Source organism: Scophthalmus maximus, chromosome 13, assembly GCF_022379125.1.
Source record: "Scophthalmus maximus strain ysfricsl-2021 chromosome 13, ASM2237912v1, whole genome shotgun sequence".
Taxonomy (NCBI): Eukaryota; Metazoa; Chordata; class Actinopteri; order Pleuronectiformes; family Scophthalmidae; genus Scophthalmus; species Scophthalmus maximus.
The window spans coordinates 22,076,375-22,099,990 of NC_061527.1; the positions used below are offsets into that span (position 1 = coordinate 22,076,375).

At 44.4% G+C, this 23,616-nt stretch overlaps 3 protein-coding genes across 12 annotated transcripts in view; 1 reads left to right on the forward strand and 2 right to left on the reverse strand.

The window, feature by feature from the left end:
• Window positions 1–399: 399 nt before the first annotated feature.
• On the reverse strand, window positions 400–3,850 carry gadd45ab (growth arrest and DNA-damage-inducible, alpha, b). 2 transcript variants are annotated; one of them, XM_035647141.2, is made up of 5 exons: window positions 3,710–3,850; window positions 2,405–2,705; window positions 1,754–1,855; window positions 1,436–1,643; window positions 400–1,202 (listed from the first exon to the last, which is right to left on the reverse strand). In XM_035647141.2, exons 2-5 carry the CDS (start codon window positions 2,452–2,454, stop codon window positions 1,089–1,091), a joined length of 474 nt encoding a protein of 157 aa, XP_035503034.1. In that variant the 5' UTR covers window positions 2,455–2,705; window positions 3,710–3,850; the 3' UTR covers window positions 400–1,088. The 2 variants fall into 2 exon arrangements, with proteins under 2 accessions (XP_035503034.1, XP_035503035.1); XM_035647142.2 differs by lacking the exon at window positions 3,710–3,850 and having other exon boundaries at window positions 2,405–2,947.
• A 1,078-nt stretch (window positions 3,851–4,928) lies between these two features.
• Window positions 4,929–23,616, forward strand: part of sec16b (SEC16 homolog B, endoplasmic reticulum export factor) — a 58,417-nt gene continuing 39,729 nt past the window's right edge. The window contains exons 1-25 of one of the 8 annotated variants that reach the window (XM_047336687.1): window positions 5,099–5,708; window positions 5,801–6,115; window positions 6,452–6,546; window positions 6,665–6,761; window positions 7,371–7,585; window positions 7,680–7,831; window positions 7,927–7,988; window positions 8,129–8,267; window positions 8,362–8,592; window positions 8,998–9,095; window positions 11,187–11,268; window positions 11,406–11,523; window positions 11,624–11,735; window positions 11,963–12,068; window positions 12,211–12,348; window positions 12,460–12,573; window positions 13,685–13,769; window positions 13,885–14,044; window positions 14,172–14,332; window positions 14,419–14,447; window positions 14,639–14,746; window positions 14,831–14,923; window positions 15,018–15,132; window positions 15,373–15,422; window positions 20,952–22,490. In XM_047336687.1, the coding sequence (XP_047192643.1) occupies window positions 5,844–6,115; window positions 6,452–6,546; window positions 6,665–6,761; window positions 7,371–7,585; window positions 7,680–7,831; window positions 7,927–7,988; window positions 8,129–8,267; window positions 8,362–8,592; window positions 8,998–9,095; window positions 11,187–11,268; window positions 11,406–11,523; window positions 11,624–11,735; window positions 11,963–12,068; window positions 12,211–12,348; window positions 12,460–12,573; window positions 13,685–13,769; window positions 13,885–14,044; window positions 14,172–14,332; window positions 14,419–14,447; window positions 14,639–14,746; window positions 14,831–14,923; window positions 15,018–15,132; window positions 15,373–15,389 (2,799 nt within the window). In that variant the 5' untranslated portion in view covers window positions 5,099–5,708; window positions 5,801–5,843 and the 3' untranslated portion in view covers window positions 15,390–15,422; window positions 20,952–22,490. Of the gene's footprint in view, window positions 5,027–5,096; window positions 5,709–5,800; window positions 6,116–6,451; window positions 6,547–6,664; window positions 6,762–7,370; window positions 7,586–7,679; window positions 7,832–7,926; window positions 7,989–8,128; window positions 8,268–8,361; window positions 8,593–8,997; window positions 9,096–11,186; window positions 11,269–11,405; window positions 11,524–11,623; window positions 11,736–11,962; window positions 12,069–12,210; window positions 12,349–12,459; window positions 12,574–13,684; window positions 13,770–13,884; window positions 14,045–14,171; window positions 14,333–14,418; window positions 14,448–14,638; window positions 14,747–14,830; window positions 14,924–15,017; window positions 15,133–15,372; window positions 15,423–15,531; window positions 16,403–20,948; window positions 22,491–23,616 lie in introns of those variants that run through there. The other 7 variants (XM_047336688.1, XM_035647135.2, XR_007031982.1 and 4 more) reach the window with 7 other exon arrangements.
• On the reverse strand, window positions 16,403–20,990 carry znf648 (zinc finger protein 648). 2 transcript variants are annotated; one of them, XM_035647136.2, is made up of 2 exons: window positions 20,930–20,990; window positions 16,403–20,735 (listed from the first exon to the last, which is right to left on the reverse strand). In XM_035647136.2, exon 2 carries the CDS (start codon window positions 20,706–20,708, stop codon window positions 19,194–19,196), a length of 1,515 nt encoding a protein of 504 aa, XP_035503029.2. In that variant the 5' UTR covers window positions 20,709–20,735; window positions 20,930–20,990; the 3' UTR covers window positions 16,403–19,193. The 2 variants fall into 2 exon arrangements, with proteins under 2 accessions (XP_035503029.2, XP_035503030.2); XM_035647137.2 differs by having other exon boundaries at window positions 20,838–20,978.

The following is a 23,616-nucleotide window of genomic DNA, read 5'->3' on the forward strand; positions in this document are numbered from 1 at the left end:
ATTCTCCTCCCCTCAATGTAACTAGATATTCAAAATATGCCAAAGGCCACATTTGTTCCCACGCAGCAGTAAAGCTGATTTCAAGGAATCTCAGGCTTGTAACAGCTTCAACCCGGAGCAGGTAAATATTTATAGTTTGAAATTACAGTATTTTTTTTGGGACTCTAGTAAAAATCATTGTAGCAGACTTGTTAAAAAAATGATTACTGACATGCCATGCCAATATCTAAAACCCTGTGGGGCACGGGAGTTGTCCGTGTGCATGGGTGAGGCCACGGGCACAGGAGGTGTGTCCCGAGGACCTTGTGCACTTGTTGCTCGGAACAGCACGTGACTTCCTGCATGCACACCTGTAGTACCAGGAAATCCTTAAAGCAAAACCATCCAGAGAAACTGTTGCTTGTTTGTTTTAGTCGTTTGTTTATTTAGGTCAACTTAACAAAATTCCATGAAATTATGCACAATAAATAGAACTCATTAAATTAATAACACATAAAAACACCAGTTAGTGGACAAATCTAAACATTGCAATGCCCTTCAGATAATAATAATAACAATAGACTGTGAAAACTTTCCCTTTTGAGATATCAAAGTGACAAGTCTTAAATACTTTTAAATAAATGTGCTGTTACAGAAATGCTTGGAATTTGGTCAACTTCTGTTGAGGAATTTTTCAGGCTGAGAGCTCTGACTGGTCCTCTCCAACGTGGACAAGCTCTTGGGAGTCTTGTCCCCTTTTTTTTTTACCCTCCCAGTCCAGTGCTTGTGCTCACCACCACATGTGCTTGTCCTCTCACATGATACAGTTTCCCGTAAAGGCTTTCTGTCTCAGCAGAGAGAGGCGCGGTCATTCATTGGAAATCCTGGAACCAAGACTGCTGAGTCACTCTTCCTTGGCCGGCGGGTTCACCCTGACCTGGTAAAATTTGTTGGAGCGTTGCTCTTCCTCGTGCTCTCTCGCCCGCCCCTCCCGTTCCTGTCCCTGGGCGCTTGCCAAAGGAGTCCACACAGACATTAACACAGGCCTTGTGAAGTTACTTTTTTCTTCCTCCAAAAATGCACACAGTATATGAATATTCCAAGCGGTTTCATCGGTCGGGCAGGTTGATGACGGGCACCCATTGGTCCAAACAGCGACTGTCTCTGCAGAATCTGTTCACTTTGCTCAGTGCGGGGTCCTTCCACAGCGACGACTGGGGATTCTGCAGAGGAGGGACAAAGCAGTTACCATCTGCTGATTTATGATTGTGCAAACAGTCTTGAGATCCATCACATTGCCCAACTTGAACTAGCAACAGTTCCTTGCAAGTATGACAAAAGGCCTTGGTGTCAAAACAGGCAGCAGCGGAACAACTCTTTTTTTTTTACCTTCTGAGGGGGAAGTGAGCAATGTGCTGCAGTTGTACAGTAAACAGACGTGAGTAATGACACTTACAGTAACTAGCACACAGTGCAGGTCCATGGGCTCCCCTCCAGGTTTCACTCCGCCAAGGATTTCTGCCAGACGCCTCATGTTGCTCACGCGCAGGATGTTGATGTCATTCTCGCAGCAGAACGCCTGGATTAAGGTGAAATGGATTTGGAGGGCCACGTCCTCCTCGTCATCCGTGGCCAGCAGACACAGCACCACATTGTCTGAGTCCCTGTGGGGACGCGAGGAGAGAAGAAATTTGTCAGAAAAGTCTCACACTCATCCTGAATAACACCCGTGTCGCAGCCGTGACCTGACCGCTGGGACTATTTTTGAACTTACGCGTTCAGGGACTTCGCAGCCTCGTAGACCCCGGCAGTGATGCAACCCTGAGGCAATGCAGAGCTCAGGACCTGCTCTAACGCTTCAGCCACCGAGTCCATCCTGAGGACACACACAAGACATGAATATCAAAGTCAACACGCACATTTTTTAAATATATATATATGTGTGTGTATATATACAGGCATATATACATAATACGTTACTTCACATTTAAAAGCCCAAGTCAACCAGTAGTGTTTTTCACATTGGTTGAATAACAACTCATGATGTAATATTGCACGTCTGGTGGTGGTGGTGTGTGTGTGTGTGTGTGTGTGTGTGTGTGTGTGTGTGGAGACTAATCGATGACTGTTTTTCTGTTCAATATCCATACATCATGCACGCGCAGCGCTAGCTAAAACTGCTAACTAGCATAAAAGTAAAGATCGCCGCTGCACATGTGCAAACTCGGGATACAGAAAACGCCCCGACGGCGTTAAAAGGAAGACATAGTGAAAACTACATTCAAATAAATAAATGAAACGTGTCTCGGAAAACCGTTCGAATAAAAGTGCACACCAAGAAACAACCTGAGGGAAAATACACACACGCGCACAGACGCATTAAGTGCAAGAGCTAAAAAAAACAAAAACAAAAACAAAAGCGAACCTTTCTGAAGAATTATCTCCGCCGCTTTCCTCAAAAGTCATGTTGCACATCCGAGCGGCTTGTTGTCCCACAATATCCAGGGCGGAACGTTCTGCCGTGTGCGTGCTGCTGCCGAGCCTCTGTGCGCGGTGTGCCTGCTGCTGCCGAGTCTCCCCTAGTAGGAGCCCCCGTGTCCTCGCAGCTCATTTGCATAAACCGGTCTCGTTGGTCACGTGGAAATTCCAGAGCAGCTACCTGGTGCCGTCGTCTTTGTGCGTACAGCGACGCCCCGCGGCCGCCACGGGGACGACACAGGCAGAGCCTGTTGGAAGCCAACAGATGGCAGGAGGTTACGACATTGATAATGTAAAATGTGTTATGCATATCGTGTTTGGTCGGACCGTCAGCAGTCTTGGTAATTCTTCAGGGAATGTGCACACAAGAAATCAATTGAACGACAGGCCTGTTTATCAGATTAACAATTATGTATTAGGAAGGAGGTCAGAGGGCAAACAAAAATGAAGTGAACTGGAGGAGGGGTTATCGTACATTTTATCAATAAGGTCGTCGGAGTCATTTATTTTTATTAACTAACCCTTTTACACCTTATATTACTCATTATATTGCACTTATAGTTGCAGAAAAAGTCATATTTAGCTAGCTAATAATAAGTATCTGAAGAAACTGTTTATCTTCTGGCAAACTGTCCTCCTCAACTATCTTTTTTAAAATTAGTTGAAATCTTAGCCAAACAAATAATTTTGGCATACTCTAAACATTGAATTCAAACACATGCATTGTACATGAAGCAGTGTGCTATAATAAACACTTTAATGTAATTTAATTGAATGTCTTATAATGGTAGAATACACCAGTGTATAACCCTAACATATACTGTATCAGATAATACAATCAAACGGAGGAAATTACAAATCAAAAAAAGGAACATTATAAAGATCAAAACTAAGGAAAACAAAATAGAAAATATGGAGCAAAAGGAGAGTCAGTGGGTCAGTTAACAACAGGTGTTGCAATGTGCGACATAAGCATAACATAAAATGAAGACGAAAATTAGTAGACATTAAGCCTTGCAAGAGTGAACCCACAGGCTGCAGGAGCAGTGTGCATTACTGAGTGCAGTTTATATATTTTGAAATACAGTTGGTTTAAGACCAACGTCTGTAAAATGCAGCAATATTTAAGTTTCTGTTTAAATAGGTGAGCATGTTACTGTCGCTTTAAGAGAAATAGCTCCGAGTGGATTTGAAGTGTATTAGTTAGTTGAGTTGAGACCCGAGCAGCGCCCGAGTCACACGGGGTTTTTACCGTAGTACACCTTTCTGATAACTTTCTTTCTGACGACTTGGTTTTGGATAGTTTCTGTAAGAACTCAAGATTTTAAAAAACCGTTGAATACATATTTTTTAATCCTTACACCGGAGACCTGCACTACTCAGGTCACTTCCGGTTTAACGGGCTAAACCTGCTCTGGCAGGTTAAGTTCAAGAGATCCAAGACATCAAAGCCAGTCGCCGGTCCTACTACTGACCAATCAGATCAATGGAAAAACCAGAGTCATCATTCTACAGGATCCCGTCGGGGACAAAAAAGAGTTTCGAGTAAAGTGACAAATGATAAAAGCGCAGTAGATATTTATAGATGAGTGGGATGTCGCTGTTACAGACTTATCACGTGTCCACTCTGGTTTTAAAACAAAACTTATATCAAACAGAGGGAGAGTTTATCACACTAAATAAATACATAGACTCATTAAGATTAGAGTTTCATTGGAATTCAACAAAGATGATTTGATTCCCGACAGAATCACTGACAGTGTTTTTCTTTATTATTCTATCATTGCAGCAGCTCTGAACAGCACAAGGAGACTGTGACGAAAATAATAATCATAATAATAATAACAGAAACTTAATAATATATGTTTTATTTGAATCAACACACTGTTCGATATTTCTCATGATCGTGAATGAACATTTCAGTGTGATTGACCTCTTCACAAATTAAATTATCTCCTCTGCTTCAGCAGCAGACACAGTTTGACACCACATCAGATTTATTCATCATAGTTTAATCATCGTCAGACAAAAGGACAAAAATATTAACTCAATTGCAAACTTGATAAATTCCTGTGATTATTTGTATGATATGTTCAGACAGACCGGAAAAATATTTTGAGTGGTTCTTTTCTGTTTAGTTGTTTGATTTTTACGCTTAAATCAAATAACCTGCACGTATCAGCGTTTCTTTTCGTATTATATAAAAAAAACATATTCATTGTTCTGAATATGCCTCTTGTAATTACCGACAAGCGCTCTTAACCCGAAAGGGTTACTCTCAGAGATAGGAAATGTTGACATAGCCCCTTGTGAAAAGTAGAGCATTTCGGCTGTGTTTTCAGGAACCTATTTTTGTGCAAAATTATTTTCCCAAGAATAATAAATGTATTAATTGCAAAATCATGTTTTTTGTTGTTGCTGTTTTGTACGATTTCACCGAAAAATCACCTTTTTGTTTTGTTGGGAAGCCCAGAGTTGACTGAGACAGTTGACGTCCAGCTTTGTGAGTGCAGGTCCCGGCCATAGGTCCCGGCTCAACTCCCCACAGCGCCTCTAGTGGACACTTGCGGTGAGCCCTTTTCCTTCTGTCGTCGGCACTGACTCTGAATCAGTTTCCCCGTGGCCCCGCTCCTGGAACACGACTTCAGACTGACCGGAGACCAGCCGAGTCTGACGAAGAGTCCTCCACATCCTCCCTACCGGCAACGTGGCAACGCTCAGCACCTCAAGGATGTGTGTTGTTGTTTTTTGTTGTTGTTCCCCATGTAAGCCATCATCCGAGGGGACGGATTGGCACGTCGAGATGACGCACAGAGAGAGGACTGTCAATTATTAATTTTTAATTTTTTCATGGTTATACGGAAGAAACTTTTTTTCTTCTTCTGCCCGGCGGGACTGAAGCTGTCAAACTCCTCAGGGCGTGCTCCACTGTTTACTTTCAGATCACTGGGAGGAGAGCGCACACTGCAAACACAACGGGGACGAAGCACTTTGCACAGATTTACTCTTAATTGGAGGCTGTAGATTTTTTCAACAGTTAACCTTTGGTCGTTTTTTTTTTAATTTCGTTTTTGTTAATTTATCCTCTCTTTTTTTTTTTAAAGCACCGGTGTCTGTGCGGTGACAACGCCTGCTTATGGTTCACAGTGAACTGTGAACTTTATCCTCGTGTTATCACGCTGACTTGTTATCAGTGAGCTCCCAGTGAAATGATGTGGCAGCTGCAACTGTACTTTGTCTTCCCGTAGGCTGTAAGTATAGCCCCCCCCCCCAAAAAAAAACCAACAACCACATTCTACTAATGTAATGTATGTTATTTTTAAATGAAATTTCTCTGAGACAGATTTGCACACTCCTCAGCTGATCTTGTGTGGACGGGCCCCATCATGGATCACAGAGGTCGCCCCTGGCCCGACTCCGGCCGTCACTCCCGCAGGACCAAAGACAGAGACGACAAGAGCAGGCACTCCCACCAGGACAGGGACCAGAGCTATCCCGCGCCGGACCCCAGGGAGAGGGAGAGACACTGGGTTCATCCTGATGCCGGCTACAGGGCTCACTACCCCTCACCTGCTGCCAGACAGGAGCAGTATCCTTACAACTCCCACCAGTATCCCTACAGCTATGAGCGAGCAGAACCCCAAAGACCCCTGTCCAGGTGCGTACGCTTATACAGCTCTCTAAACTGACTTTTCTATTAATGGATCTTACCAGGATGGACGTCACACTCATTTCTCTTATTAAATGGACTGTGAGTCAAGTTTAGGAAGAAGTCAAGGTAATCATGCAGTGTAATAATAAAAACAAACCCGGTTTAACACTTGATAGCACCCAAGGTGCGGCCCAACACCACCAGAGATCGGAACAACAGCCGCTCACTCTGAGCCACCTCCACCCTCACACAATATTTTATCAAATTTTGCCGTCTTCAGTATGGAAGGATGAAAGAAAGTGAATGAATGCATTGATGTTACTAGCGGCCCTTTATTTGCAGGCACGGGTACGACTATCCACCCCAGGGCCACTACTACAGGGACAACTATGGCTATTATGACCACGACTACTATAGAGGACAGCATGGTCGACAAGGTACAGTCCCACAAACCAAACCCATGTGATTAAAAACAAAGCTTTTCTTAGCAATGCAACTCACCCTTGGTTAACCAACAAATTTGCACTGTCCTGGAATGTAAAAATTCTCTTTAAGATGGCGGCCAATGGGGTCCTCAAGACTCATGGAGAACAGACCGTATCCAAGAAAGTAAATACATACAGGAGCATTCAGGGAGCTCCGAGGAGTACAGGTGAGGAGCAGCATTCCACTTCTCTCAACGTTGACCCCTTTGAGTAATCTGAGAGAAGAGCTGACGATTTTATTTATTAAGTCAAATATTAGTGATTTATAAAGAAAAGAAAATTGATAAAATATTGGTTTCAGCTTCTTAATAGTGAGTGTTTGCTGGTTGGTTGTTAGTCCTCTATGACAGTAAACTATATCTTGGCATTCGCCAGCATGACAGTGTTGTATTGATATCGTATATAATATTACAATACTAATCTTAGTGATCACTGTAGCAGCAATGACTTTATTTGTACAGTTTACTTTAGAACAAAGTTACAAATTAATTACAGGGAATGAAATAAATCATAAGACACAAGGATGAATCAGACACACACACACACACATACACACACACACACACACACACACACACACAAACACACACAGCTGTGACACTTCTGTCTCTGTGGTAGTAATGAGTCTCTTTGTAGTTGTTTTGATTTACTTCACTATATTAAAGTCACCTCAAAAAGAGCCTTTTGCCTCAGGGTGCCTCAGGGTGCCTCATGGGTCATGGTACCCGGATGTAAATTAATTTTTTTAATGTTTTCTTCTCTTTTCGTTCCTTCAGGTATGACCAGGGTGGAGACACCTCCCAGCATCACCTCAATGTCCGTGGGGAAAATCCTTCAACAGAGAACGAGGAGGTGTCCTCTTATTACCTTGGGACGCTAGAAAGTTCCAAAACCTCAGGGTTATCGTCCAGTAGCTATGAACTGAGTCAGTACATGAACGGAGGAGAACACGGCCACTCTGCCCCACAGCCTGCTCACACCTCTGACGCAGGTGGGAGTGCAATTCAGGTTTGTTTTCTCTCAGGTGTGTTTTCGCTCAGCGTTTAGCGATGACGCATGTGCTGTTACGCATCGTGTCTCCCCAGAGCACGGGCCCGTGCATCAGGCGTCGGCTCCTCTGAAGTACTCAATCCCTCACGCCATAGTCAGCTTCGGACCTGCAGGCCAGCTGATTCGGGTCACTGCAGGCTTCTCCGCACAGAAGAACGTCAGTCAGCTGGAGGTCCACAGCCTGGAAGTACGTTCACAATGAGTGTAAAGTAATAACATTATTTTCTTTTCTAGATAGTATAAGAAAAAAACACAAGCGATATTTTCTTTCTGTCTGCACAGGTCATTCTGAGTGAGACACAGGAACAGCAGGAGATGAGAAATTTCCCTGGTCCCCTAACTAGGTATTGTTTCTTTTTTTATTTGTGGTATGCTTCTAAAAAAATAAAATAAAATGTATTCTGCTGAATGAAATGTCTGAAATATACTTGGGAGATTATATTTCAAATTCAATGGTATGAATTTGATTTTGATTTTTTTAAAGGGAAGATTTGCACAAAGTAGATGCTATAGAGTTTGCCCAGCAGGAGGCAGGCGCCTCCATGAAGGACGACAGGCTGCAGGATAAGAGCTCTGCTGCCCTCCTGTGGAATCTGCTGATACTGCTCTGCAGACAGAATGGAGTAAGAGCATCAGTATTTTCCTCAAATAATATCAGAGTAACCCCTTTTTTTGTTTTTGGGTGAAATGACCCTCACCAAACTCCCGCCATTTCAGCAAATAGTCGGCTCAGACATCGCAGAAATGCTGATGCAGGGCTCACGCTCGGATGGAAGCCGGGAGTCGGAGGCTACCACGCTCATTGACTTCAGCGAGGGCGCGACCGCAGAAGAGCCTCCCCAGAAAGGAGATGACCTGCTCACGGGGAACTGGAGCAGCTTCAGCTCCGAGACCACTGGGAAGGCCCTGCAGAGCTACACCCGGCTGCTGCTGGCTGGAAGAAAGAAGGTTTCTGCCTTTTTTGTCTCTCTCGGATCTGCTCTGTGGCTTCTTCTAGTTGTCTCTGTGTGGCTCATGAACTATTTCAGTTGCGGTATAGGATGTAAACGCGTGATTGCAATTGTTTTCACCATATGATAACATTTTATCAGGGTGTCTCTCACTGTCATCCAATCTAAATACCTATAAACTAGGGCTATGAAAATAAAGGAGGAATGAGTGGTGTCAGCTACCACAATTGATCTGAGAGCTATAACGACGGGTCAACATTTGGAAGGCCGTCGCTGATACAGCACTAGTCCGGCTGAAGAATTAAAAGAAAAAAAGAGGACCACAGCGTCATACTTGTTGCCATGCATGTCATGATGTTCTCAGATCCGGTTGTCCCCTTACTCCTTCCCATGTGGTTTCCAGGAGGCTTTGGAGTCTGCCATGAGCAACGGCCTGTGGGGGCATGCACTCTTTCTCGCCAGCAAAATGGACAACAGGTCCTACACGACGGTGCTGAACAGGTGAGAAAGGCAAAGTCACTCGAGACGCGACAGCTGCAACAAATCAGCGCAGGGCCCCTCACACGAGTGCTAATTTGTGAGGAAAGACATAACTTGGATTACTTTTGGTCTGATTTAAACCTGTGTCACGGCTGCAGGCAAATATAAGGCAGCAAACGTTTTGTCCAGACTGGAAAAAATGTGTTAGGGGTGTCCATCCATCGTCTACCGCTTCATCCATTTAAGGGTCGCTGGAGCCAATCCCAGCTGACATTGGGCGAGAGGCGGGGTTCACATACAGAGACAAACAACCATTCACTCTCACATCTACAGTCAATTTAGAGTCTCCAATAAACCTAACCTCCATTCTGCATGTCTTTGGGCTGTGGGAGGAAGCCGGAGAACCCGGAGAGAACCCACGCATACACGGGGAGAACATGCAAACTCCTGGTTGGTTTGAACCGGTTTTGAATCTGGTTTTGAACCCAGAACCTTCTTGCTGTGCTAACCACTACACCACCGTGCAGCCGTGTTAGGGGTGTGTGCACTCCCGCTGATCACAATTCACAACCGAAAGTTTTCACTTATCTATCCAGTAGATCTCAATCTCTACTGTAGATCTCAATCTCTCCTGGATGGATTGGAAAAAAAATTCTGTACAGACCTTGGACTGTTCCCAAATGATAAGTTCTCCTGACCTGGTGATCCCTTGATTCTTCCTGTAGTCACTATTCTACTCAATTCACAGATATCAACCTAATGGGGCACTAAGGAGTCTAGCGCCCCCATTAGGTCAATGTCTGTGGTTTCAATGGCTTAAGGAAAATCTCAACATGGATGGATGGATTACTTTGAAATGTTCATGCCAAATTTGTAATCTTTTTTATAGTTATTCCGTGATGACATGATGGCATTCCCGTCAGCCTGAGCCGCACTTCATGCTAATTAGTTAATTTGTGCATGGTATCATGCTAAATTAAAATGTCGCACTTGGTAAACCTGTTTATATGATAACATTCTGTAGCTGTCAGCATGTTATCATGGTGATGTTCGCATTCAGCTGTAGACTTTTTGTTCATTTGTGGAACCTAATGTCACCGTGACATTTTTTTTTTCAAAACTGTATTTGAAATGTGTATTTGTCCTTTTGCACGGGAATATTTTCACCTTAATATTTGCAGTCAGAACTAAGGGACAGAGCCGGCGACTCTCACATTCTTAGACTTGTGACTTCTTTGAGGGGCCCGGCAGGACGTCGACTCTGTCCGTCAAGTCCTATGGTTTTCCCCCAGCACTGCGTCCAAAAATAATGTGCTTAATTTAGAATGGGAGGAAGACAATTACAGTAAGGGAAACGCTAAGAGATTAGATTTCTGGAACAGTTGGACGTGGCTTCGTAATTGATTCATTTTGGAAAAAGGGAAATGAGTGTTTTTATATCTTTGTATAAGGTGATTGTTACAATGTGTTCCACCAGCATTGAGTAACTTATTTGTTATTTTGAAATGAGTCTACTCAAAGATCTCATTCATTATTGATGTATCACTGATAATCCATCAGCCCCACTGTTTTACAGAGTTTTCTTCTGAGTTATTCATTGTTTGCTGTCAGTAGTCATTTGACAGTACATAACAGAGCCATTAACACTTCGCACGAGAGTGTAAATCACCTGGCTTGACGTGTTTAGTTAGTATTAGAGTCTTTTAATCTCTACGTATACCACACACTGGGAAGTCATTGATTTTCACAGGGAGGCTTGTGCTGATTGAGAGCTGTGTTTCTAATGAAAGACATCACTGCGGCTTATGTGATCTGTTTATCCTGTAACCCAGTCCTTTTCACGGACTATTTTGGTATCGGCAATATGTCCCATAGCCGCGTGTGTCAGGGTGTCAGTGGAGGAATGTCTGGGGGAGGGCTGGCAGATCGCCAGGCTGATTCTAATTTGTGATTGACACGGGGGGCCAGAATTCGAGCTGCAAGGATGGCATGCAACTTCTGCACAGAGTAGCATAGGGACACCCTTTGAATGCGATGCCTCCTGTTTTAGTGCAGCGGCTCTGCTGCGAGCATGTGATGAAGCCTCAGTGACGCAAACCGCTCCGTCGGCAGGTTTACAGGCCAGCTGACGGCCAGTGATCCCCTCCAGACTCTCTTCCAGCTGCTGTCTGGAAGAATCCCTGCCGTGGCCACGGTAAAACATGCAACACACCATTTCAAACTCTCGAACAACCCAATCGTCCCAGGGTCACTCATTGTACTCCAAATCGCGTGTGTCGGTGTGTACCTCGTTCGCCAATAAGAGTTTTGACAGTGAGTGTCTGTGTCCAGTGCTGTGGAAATGAACAACTGGCCGACTGGAGGCCCCATCTGGCCGTCATGCTCTCCAACGAGACGGGAGACCCTGCCGTCCAGCAGAAGGCCATCGTCACCATGGGGGACACACTCGGTACAGAGATGCGCCGCTTGCCGCCGAGTGACACGTTGTAATGCTGTTCCTTGTCCAGACATAAGAGCCGCTCGCCTTGTGCCTCTCTCCGAACGTACAGCCTCCAGAGGCCTCCTGCACGCCGCCCACGTGTGCTACCTGACGGCCGGCGTTCCCTTCGGGGTGTTCACACAGAAGGCGGAGAGACTGGTGCTCCTGAGCAGCAGCCACAGGTGAGCTGCCCTTTCCCTTCGATTGCTTCTCATCGGTCGTCGGCGTCGACCGAGTCTAGTCCAATGTAGAGGAGGGATTGACAGATATTTCTTTTTAGAAAAAGAACTAGAATCACAATAAATCACCAGAAGAAAGTCAAGAGGTAAATGTCTTCTAATCTGTAATCTTCGGAGGTTTGTTTTGGCTACAGTGTAGCTTTGATTTACCCTCTCATCTCTGTCCCTAGGCAACCCTTTGAATACTTTGCCACGAACTCTGCCATCCACTGCACTGAATTGTATGAGTATTGCCAGACACTCAGGGGCAAATGCTTTTCAATACCATCCTTTCAGGTATGCCCCCATCCCCCTTTTACCTCCGATCTGTCTCATTTGCAGTAATCACTCAATTGGCCTATAGTATTTGCCCTCTTAAAGATAGAGAAGTACAATTTTAAAGTGCATGCGATGCTAAGTATGAGTGTGTTGTGGTCAGGTGTATAAATTCCTGTATGCCAGTCGACTGCTGGATTGTGGCCTTGCGTCTCAGGCCTTCCATTACTGTGAGGTGGTAGGAAAAGCAGTCCTCGGACAGCGGGAGCCTGTCCTTGTGCTGACCGGAGAGGTTGTTAAGGTAAACACACTTGGCGCGTCTCACACATTTGAGTTCTGTAATCCGAGTGATTCTGTGTCCACCTGATGAGGACTACATGGTTGTATGGCGCATGTGTTTTTTCTCCTGCAGCTGGCGGACAGACTGAGACACTCTGAGGGGCAGTTCAGTGACGCTGGTGTCGGTGGAGACGGGCAGCAACCTGACTGGCTGAAACAGCTGCGCGCAAGGCACCAAAGTTTCCAGGTGATCAGCGCTGCTCGCTTCCTTTCATATGATGCCTACCAGAGAAGCATCTGGTCGCACCGAGGCCACAGGAAAAATCTCTGATGTGGGGGGGAATGAAGGGGGAATGTAGAGACATTTTTTATGTTTTGGCTGATGAGGAATTACATCACTGAGGGAATGTTATATTTGTGTTCAAACCAGTCCAGTTTCTATTCAGTACCCACCCTTTATTTATTTATTCATTTATTTGATAGGGACAATGCTCATTAATTGACAAGATGCTCTAAATAAGAGTTGGCTTGTATGTGCAAATATTCACCCATTGTCCCGAGCCAGTTCTTTAAAAGGCAACCTGGACTATAGATAATATTACAAATAAAATGAAAAAACACAGGACTAGGTTCAAATATCCATGGAGAGCACATGAAAGCTAGTAATCAGACCAGCGCAGTGCAATACATTACTCATACAGACACACAGAACAACCAAATGGTACAATGCAGATATAGTTCACTGTGAAACATGATGTACACACTTTGGTAAATGCAGGTGCTCGGGATGTCGTTTTTGCAAGTGTTTGACAACATAAATCAGTTTTCCATGAATTGTTGCATTTGATTCTTGTCCCCAACTGTTGGATGGGCGAAGGAAACTTTTTTTTCTCCAGTTTCAGTTGTTTTATTGTATGAAAATTAATTTTGCTTCCTTACTGCTAGCAGTGTTACTCGTGGATTACTGTAGTGGATTGTAGTAGGGGTCTGTGTTGTTTGTTCAGTCCAACGATTTGGTCTGGAATTAAATATCTCAACGACTATGCTGGTGCCATCATTGGGGGCAATTTTCCATTTGTCCTCTGGTTCTGTTTATGATCATACCCCCAAAAAAATCAAATGCATTTCCCATTGGCCTCACCTGACTTTGTGTTTATTGCAAATGCTAATGCGTTAACATGCTGACATAATACAGCTGCTAAAAATCAGTTTGGCATCATTGCTATTGTTAGTGTTTCCACATGCAGATGTAAGCAGATAACGTAAAGCACCGCTGTGAGTGAGTGGCCTCACCAAGCGTGGTAATAGATTCTCAGTCTCATTCAGACACTAAAACTTCTGTATAAACTTTTCCTCAGACTGGGAGTTACGGCTCTGCTGAAACATACCACCCAGAACCTGAGGTATGTGCTTTGGCCCATGAGGATAGCAAAGTTAACTCAGGTAATTCCAAGTCCCCCCCCCCCTGTACTTTGAATGATCTACTGTGTGGCCTGTTCACCACTAGTGAACAGTGTCTACCTTCTCGTACATCTCACCCTTCTTTCTCCCCCAACAGCACCAGGATTGGCTGACCTAAGCCGTGACATCCACAGTCCTGAGCCTGAGCTCCTTTATTACAGAGTCAGTGAGGATCAGGACGTTCTCCTGAATCAAACCCAAGGAAACCCCGAGGAGAGGACGGCGTTGTCATCGGACATCGCGGGAGCACAGGCCTGGTACAAAACACACAGCGGCATACCTTTCATCCACGCGAACGTCACTGATGAAAAGTATCACTACACATTTGTTATCCTGTCTTTGAAGATCCTATTATGTCACCGTCCTCTCTGTTGCCCCGTCTAGGCCATGCGCCAGTCCTCCGATTCCAGTAACCGTAGTTTATGCTCCGCTGGTGCCCACAGTGGCCACGAGCCAAGGCCTCAGTTATCATAACAGAGATAGTGCTGAAGTCAGAACTGCCTCGACACATTGTCCACTGAGTGTTCCGCCATCGGCAGCAGAGGGTGAGATTCTAGTGTTAGAGAGCGTTCATTCCTTTCTCTGTAAAGAGATTTGCTCGTCTGATCTTTGCATGTCACCGCTCTTCCAGGGGCTGGGTCGTATTCTGGAACAGGCGAGGTGAGTTAATCTACATAATCTTTTGCAAAAGGAAAAGACGAGGAAGATGCCAACCCACTTGGTTTGATGGGCTTTTTCTCTGAATTTATTTCAATTGCTCAAATAAAAAATGTACCACTTTGTGTGTAGAGCATTGAGGAGTGTTTCCAAATAGTTACCTGTATGTCTGCTGTCTGTGTCTGCCATTGAAGATGGGGGGTCGGATGCTGGAGGTTGACATCCGTCACCAGGGACAAAACCAGCAGGGCACCCCACAAGGTTTCGAGTGTTCTGGGCAGACGGACGAGCCCCCGAAAGAGGTGGGTGGACCTCCTGTCCTATTGACAACTGTCAACCCACATCAGTCATTTGACGCGAGTCCATTTCTTCCGTGTTATATGCAGAGCACTAAGACAGGGTGGTTCAGAGGCTGGTTCAATTCCAAACCCAAAGACGATGAAAGGGAGAGTTCAGAGCACAGAAGCACGGCCCAGACGGTAAGATTAGAGTAGATATGCATACTTCCCTTTCAGTTATAATCAGGTTTTCAATGCAGAGATGTAACATATGTTTTGCTCTATATCTTCTTAGGAGCTGCCACCCAGTACTGGCTTCTGTCCTCCTCCCCCACCCGCCATCATCTCCCCTGACACCTTCCCACCGCAGCCATCCTCTGCTGGGATCAATCCCTTTTCAAGGAAAGCAGGTACCACAACACTGTGATCACTGTCATCACAGTTTTTTTTCTCTCCTTACTGTATGTTATGTGGGATTGGTGAGGTCACTGACCTTAAGCTGCCATTAACACATCTGATGACCAGTATGTCCAGCAGAGTCACGATATACTACTTGCATTTTTGGTATTAAAATTGAAGACATTGCTGTGATTCGGCCGGCAAGAAAATGTGATTTAAAAAACGAACACACAAACATCTTCCTCACATAGGCCAGCGGCTGGGATAGGAACCTTGTGGAGACCACTGTCCTGCATCTCAGGTAAATTGAGTTTCAGTAAGGTGAACAGATCTGCACCATGATATATATATATATATATTAAATCAAAAGATATGCATTAATTACCTTTAAATCTCTCACGTGTTTGCAGGATCACTGACACCACTTACGACAAAGTGAGGATCTCACACCTTAACGCTGCCCCATATGTCTAATGAGAGCTTTACCTAAGCTTTGGGGGACAGCAATAAGATCCATACCACGCGTCACTGCCCACATTTCTTTTTTAAGGATGTCCTTTCAAACCCCCACAGCTTGCTTACCATCATGTCGCATGTTGGATACAGAAATACTCTGAATGAATACTGAGGGTACTAGCATAGCTACTCATATTGCAGCGACTGAAACAGCTGAGATGGGGCATCCCAGAAGCTGACAGCAGGGAAATTACCAATGATTGCGGGACATACTTGGGGAAAGAGATACCTTAATTGACCTCAATAACCATGAATGTTACGGATTTCGTGTAGCTATGTATGTATCAGTGTCATCAGCCTCTCACAGCTCAGATCGCTCTAAAAATGATTATCCATGCAACACTATATGCTTCTAGAGAATATCATGAGCAAAATTACATTGATTGAAGTATAAATACATCAATCCGATTGCATAATCTTTTTGCGATGAAATATTGATGCACGTAAACACAATAATCCATCGGATGAAAAAACAGACTAAACCATAAACAGGATACCAAATTAAAAGTAACCCAATGCTGTGGTCTTTAATCATCCAAGCTGGAGAGTTGAGCAATATATGAAGTGTTCAAAATATATATACATACAGAAAAGTACAGTTGGATGATACCTCATGGTTGAGGGGGAGGGGACCAGGCTCATGATATATGCAGCACCTTCATCTGAAAGAGGACCTTAGTAACAGTCCCGTCATATTAATGTTTGGGAAGACAAATTGAGTGGAGGCTTTTTAAAATGTAAATAAAACATAATCAGTGATGTATATTCTTGGAATATATATTTGATAACAATCTTTTTATTACACAGTCTCCTTGTAAACATGTTTTGATGTAACTGAGAAATGTACCTCTGTCTTACGGCTTTGTGCTTTATACATTACAGTATATGTCAACGCTTTTCAGTCTTTTTCTTTGGCACACAATTCTAGTAACACCAAATTAAAAGCATATTGAATAAATATAACTTGCCAAAAATAAATAAATAGCTGGCATTCCAAACGTGGGCCTCTCACTTAATGCAGAGCAATTGACAACATGGCAGATGCCGCCTCCTTTCACGACTAACTTGCAGGAGCCACGTGTGAGTGGGACACACTGACTTACTGCCAGTAGCATGTCGGAGCATGAACACATTCAGAACAGATCCAACATCTCCCCAAAGAGTCAAATCTGACCACAGATATTGACCCTGTCTTTATTCGGGAAATAATTACTTTTTTATCGTTAAAATTTTGAAAAAGAAATTGTTGTTTCATGATCTTTTTAAAATGATTCTTCAGAAAGCAAGAAATTGACCTGAGTATACTTATCAAAAACTGATAGATTGTTTCTATTTTATTGAAATTCACCTTCACAGTAAAATGTAACAGTAGTTGGACAACGGTTGAACACTCATCAACTGAAGCTTGAGCCTTGGCCAAAACACTTTTCGAGATCTCGTCTACAATACGTCATAAGGGCTTTAACTGTACATTACAACGCAATTCCTGCATTTAAACATATTCTTTTACACCAAAATTAGCACTTGCATGTAGTTTTTTTTTTTTAAACGTGGGTAAACCTGATTTTAAAAAGGGTGACTTGACTCCTTTTACATTGCCAGGGCAGCAGACAAGTTTGCCTTTCTGTTTGGACTGAGTGAGCTACAAGCCGCTGGGCTGACTGTTAAAAATGGGTCCATCACATCTCATCCAATCCATGGGCTGGTGCTCCTGTCTGTCTGAACCTTCGTTTGAGATTGAAACATCTCGGCATAGCTGTCATAAATAGCATTGCCCCCCACAGACTGTATACAAATAAGGTGTAGTCACTGTTGTGTCTGGCTCACCGGGAATGTAGTTGTCAAGTGACGGGTGTGTTTACAGTTCTTGTGTCCACCTGGGTGTCGCGTTTTGTCCCTTAAATGCCAATTGTACCATTTCACATTGAAGACGAAGGTAGATGTGTTTTGGTCCAGAGTGAAAGGGGCGTTCGATGCAAAGATGTTGGGACAACCTCCTACTTTGTTTCGGGGTAAATTGTGTATTATTCTGACATTTGTAAAGTTTCTATGTCTATGAAACATATTAAGCTAAACAAAACTTTAACTATAAAAACCCACGTACAGTGTCACACAAAACTTGGAGCATGGAAATAATGATATGTCATATTCCTCTCATACCGAAGACATGAGTAGAACGCACAATGAGTACAAACTCCACCTTTCAAGTCATCTGGCAAAAAAAAGAAAGCTTTGACTGAAAACTTAATCAGCTTCTCTTTAAAAACTCCTCTGGTCCATCAATGTGGTCACAGAAGCATGTCAGGGCTATGTTTTTTCCAAGTTATGATTGAAGTTATGATTGGCTTATGACTCTTTTTTTTTGCAGCCACTGCTTTTTGTGCATTGAGAAAAGTTGTCGCCACCAAAACGGCCCGCCCACGGTCCAGTGAGCTCACTGGGCGACGGGAAACAGAGACGAATGGACACGGTAGTGACAGCATTAGGCTGTCCCTCCCTCTGTCCAGATAAAATAATCTGCCAGCTGCCCATCACGTGAATTGGTTATGAAAGCGTAAGTCACTGATATCACCGATAACTTTTAATTATCTGCGGTTCAAATCAGTGTATCTGTGAAAATCAGGGTGTTGGGACTGAAATGATCGCGCTCAGCACCATCGCTTCATCAGATTCAGGATGACACATGCCACAGTATCGGTTGCCATTCGAAACTGCCTGCGTTTCCTAAACGCACAATGGCAATTTGGTGTGTACTGCTAACCGCATATACACCCAGTTGGCGGTACATTAGGCACACCTATCTAAATCAAATGCCGTGTAACACAGCAGTCCTTCAGTCATCATTTTCAGTATGTGTCGAAAAACTGTTTGAAGAGAGGATGGTCATTCTGGAGGCTGCAGTTTGTGGTGGTGTTGAATTGTATCGAGTTATATGGGCAGGTGTCTCTTTAGATTTGTCGGGGTCAGCCCTATGTGCTCTCATTTCTGTGAAATCAAAATTAGGCCCTACGTTGGGGTCAGGGAACACAGGGCTGAGGGAACATAAGGTTGAGGGAACATAGACACGCTGCCAATTTGTCAACCCCCTTTAAATCAATGATCGTAGACTGAAGAAGAGAAATACCTGCAGCACTGTGGGATTCATCCGCATTAGTTTCTAGCTATGTATTCCTGATAAACTGCCAGCCGAGTGTATACAGTCACTTTAAAAGCTGTGTACTGCTCTTGTAACCACTTTCACATTACACTGTGAATGTTGTCAGCTCCGGTGTCGATGCTGTGCTGGTGGCAATTTTTATCCCATACCATACTCATGGTAACCCGGCACCGTGGGCAAGGAGGGTAGAGTATTAAGTTTAAAAGTCATTAAGGCACAATTATCATAGACGCATACCTTAATATAAATAATATTAATTAATAATGCTTAATTTATCTGATGTGTCCTGAGCATTTGAAATCCATCAAATATCACACCGCTTCAGATATATCTAGATATAGAGTTGTTAATGGAGTAGACGGTGCCAGGGCAGTGAATGTACATGTACAGTACCTGTCTTTAAACAGACTCACATGCACTCTTGTCCCTGTGGTGCAGCACATGCTGCGCGAGCTTCGCGGCGCACTGGAAAGACTTGTCGCAGTCCACACAGACGAAGATCCTCCCGGCGCACGTCTGCTCCTGGTGAAGCTTCAGCGTGTCGAGGTGGCTGAAGTTCTTGCCGCAGCCCGTGCAGCGGAGGGGTTTCTCCTTAGTGTGCACGTGCTGGTGGCGGACGAGGCGGGACGCCATGGCGAACGCCACGCCGCACTCGGCGCACTTGTGGGGCCGCGCGCCGCTGTGGATGGCCTCGTGCTCGGCCAGGTTGGAGGACTTGGTGAAACACTTGGAGCACACCGGGCACGCGTATGGGCGCACCCCCGCGTGGGTCTTGCGGTGCTCTGCCATGCGACTGGGCAGGGCGAAGGCCTTCCCGCAGTCGGGGCAGGAGAAAGGCCTCTCCCCCAGGTGCTTGCGCTCGTGCCGCTTCAGGGAGAGGGGCTTATTGAAGGTCTTGTCGCAGTGCGTGCACGGGAAGGGCTTGTCGTTGGTGTGCATGTTCCGCTCGTGCTTCCGCAGGTCAGACGAGCGAATGAAGTCCTTGCCGCAGGCGTCGCAGACGTAGGGCTTTTCCCCCGTGTGTGTGCGGATATGCTTGCGGTAATCCGAGGACCAAATGTAGGTCTTGACACAGAAGGGGCAGTGGTACGGCCGTTCGCCCGTGTGCAGGCGCTTGTGCTGCTGCAGTGTGCCCTGGTGGGAGTAGGCCTTGCCGCATACGTCGCACACGTGGGGCTTGAGGCCGGTGTGCGTTTGCAAGTGGCTCTGCAGGTTGCACAGCTTCTTGAAAGCCCACTGGCAGTGTGGACACTTGAAGGGGCGGGGCTCTGTGTCGACCCCGCCGCGCTTTTTCATCGCCACCAAAAGTCGAGGGATCTTGTCGTCTGCGTGCTTTTTCAGTAATTTCTTGACAGAGGGACGATTCACGTGCTTCTTTTTGGCATTGTTCCCACCTCCTGGAGAGTATTCCTCAATGTTTAGCTCCTTGAGCTTAGCTGACCTCTGTTGGCCCGAGGCATCCCTCTGGAGGCTATTGAGGTACTTGGAGCTTTTATTTTGCCTAGCGTCCAAATGCACATCGTTACACCCATTTATTTGACCCTTCTCAGGGTGTTTAGTGCATCGCGACAGCGCTTGAGCGCTGCGGTCCCGCTCATCGCAGACCCCAGCTTTTTCAACTGGAGAAAGGTCGGCGAACTTCTCCGCGAGGGACCAGTTTGGCGTTTGAGGGTTCAGATAGAGTATCCCGGTGTCACCGCTCACCGTGGGCGAGTTCACACCCGCAAAAATGCCGCCAGGTGAAGGGTCAGCGTTCACATTGTGAGTGCTACTTAGAATCTGTCCATCCGTGGGAGAGCGAGTGCCCCGGGGTCTCCCTTGATGTTTCCTTGTATTTCCCTTGTCAACGACCATCCTGGCAGACGTTTGTTCACTCATGGCCACGTTTATAGTTTGGCATGAAATCATCCGCATGTGTTTCAAGCTGCCCAGGGAATTGACCTGAAAAATTCAATACAGGATACATCTAACTAGCATTTATTCACATAGAACAACTTTGTTTAATGCATTACTAGTACATATGACCTTGTTTTCACTCCTCACCTTGACTCTTAGATGTTCCCATAAAATACAAAATTAATTAGATTAACTTTGAAGGACTGAAAAACATTTTTTTTTTTAATGGAGCTGCTTACCCTGCGGTCTCCTCACAAGCAGGTCGCGTCCAGGAGATGCCGGAGTCACACTAGCCCCCGGGTCTAGTGTGACTCTGGGAGATGTCCAGAGGTGTTAACGGGCGGAGCTTGGCAGCAGCCGTCCCTGGGTCAGCTGGCTCAGCATCTATCGTGCTAGTCAGCAACAGCGGCGATTTCTTCACAGCGGCGCTCAGCTCACCTTCCACCGGCTCAGCTTACCAGCCGTTCGCGTACGGCCCACGGAGAAAAGTCACCCAGACGGTGACGGAGTCTGAGGATATTCATTTTACCTTTTGGTTTTTGTAAAATTACATATCTTTGTATTCAAACCTTTTTGATAACTTAATTTGTCTGTAGTCAATAAAACTGCTGCTCAAAATGTGAGTACCTTTAAAAGTGCCAAAGAAAATGAAAACAGTCGTCTCTTAATGTTGGGACACTCGTTCTGGCTTCGCGTTCACAAATAGAATAATAGATTTTTATTTTTTTTAAATCCCTTCATTTTCAGCTTCTATCTCGAGAGACAGTTTCACATTCGGTTTGCTCTTGCAAAACAATAAAAAAGATTAACAATCAAATTGTATATAAAATCTGTTAAACTAATCAAATGGACAAAAGCATAAAAGTAATCATAAATTAATATACTCACTATTCATTTCCCCTCTTAATTAGATAACTGACATTGAATTGTATTTCGCTGAGAAGCTATTCCGTTTTATTACTTCTTTTTCTTTATTTCTTTAATTGGTTTTTATCATTAAGCCCCAGTGAGTGATTTTTTTGTACTTTTCTTGCGGCATCTGGTGGCAAAGTTGCAAACCCCAACCAACTCAGCACCCAACAGGGGACATTTCATGGTGGTCCACCTCCTGTATCTATATGTGTTCTCATTCAAAGTTGACGAAAAAACATTGGTTCCTAGTTGCAGGTGATTATACATATATGAACACATAGTTATGGACAATATATTCAATTTCTGTGAATAAGTTCTTCTAAATATTACACAGTGTAGCTTTAAAAGCACTGTCTCTGATGTATTGATATTTATTGTGGGGTGTTAATAACTGATTATTATGCGGCTGTTCCCTTGTACCGTCTCCTTGTGCTGCATTGTACCTGTATACTGTTGATACCATGCTTCTTTTGTATATTTTCAACCAAATTTATTCATGAACAAAGTTTCACAGCAGGAGGTCGGCAGTTTGAATTGTCAGTTTCTTTTTAACAGCCTGCTTCATTCTGTTAGGAAGCCACAATCTCTGTGAACCAGGTTTCTAGTGTGTGAAGCTCTAGTGTGCTGCAGTTCTATAGTTTATGTTCCGTTCGGTACATATTTTTTTCTCGTAACGGCCACAAGATGTCGCTGTGCACTAGTTATTCTTCATGGGCATTTACCACTGAACTGTGGAAAATCACCAGCTCCCTAACAAAAAACAGTCCCCAAAAAGATTGATGGCATTGTTTTTCAGCGTGTTGCTCAACATAATGTTCCCAATTTAACTTTTTTGAAAAGAAATGAAAATGTGACACCCCTTTGTTTTTCTCTTTTCGGTAAAATAGTTTGATTCGCAACTCTTTTTTTTTTCTTCTTCTCTAAGAATTCTTTGTTTTTTTTATCCAATGGGATTGAGTCAATTATAAGGGGGGGCGGGGGGGGGGGGGGGTTGGCTTAGATTTGATGTGACCTGTTTTTCTCAAAACCCTTCAGTCACTGGTAATTAAAACGTTTCTCGTGAGACTCTTCCAATAATATAAGGCACAGTGCTGGTCTGCACTCTGTGCATTTTCCCAGGAGAGCGCATTGAAACTGGACACTCAACAAATCACCAGCTGGGTTTTAATGCTTGGGTGTAAATTGTTCATCTACACGTATCAAGTTTGGGTCTCTGTGGAGTTTCCCACACTTCATCAGCCCATACCTATATACTAATATCCTCATGTCAGGTTTTAGATATATTGTTAGCTAATCGATGTGATACTACAGTTTAGGAATCGGCCATGCAAGTAAATAATGTGCATCACCTTACCAAAAAATGAAGTTTGTGTGTAGGATTTAGGAGGATCTATTGGCATAAATGGACTATGATATTCACAATTGTGTTTTCATTTGTGAATAATCACCTGAAAGTAAGAACTGTTGTGTTCTTACAACAAGCTCTTTATATTTACATTGAGAGTGGGTTCCACCACGGTTCCACAGTAGCCCACTATGGCCAAACCAAACACTGGCTCTAGACAGGGTGTGAGGTTGAATTGTCAAATTGGCCTAGGCTGTTTCCTAAAGCTTGAAGTCACCAGGAAGTATTTGATCAGCAGCCATGATAGGAGCTGTTCGGATTCTCTAAATGCATAGGAAAGGAGCTTCAATGCTTCCTTTCCTATCTCCTTTGGCAAAGGGTGCACCGGACCTTCCTATGCCAAAGGGTAGGAGATATAGACGCCCCACAATTCATTGCGGCAGCGATATTTAACGTGGCGTGACACGCACGGGCGTAAGTGATGAAATCCGAAGTAGAAGAAGTAGAAGAGTATGAATATGACCCAGAAGAGACACACGTCGTCATCATGTAAGTTACCGTTGCATATGAATAATTTATATCTGATGTCACATGGTGAAAAACATGCTGGATTGGAGCCGCTGCGTTTTATGTAGTTCATCTTCAGAAATTCGTAGTTTCTCCACGGCA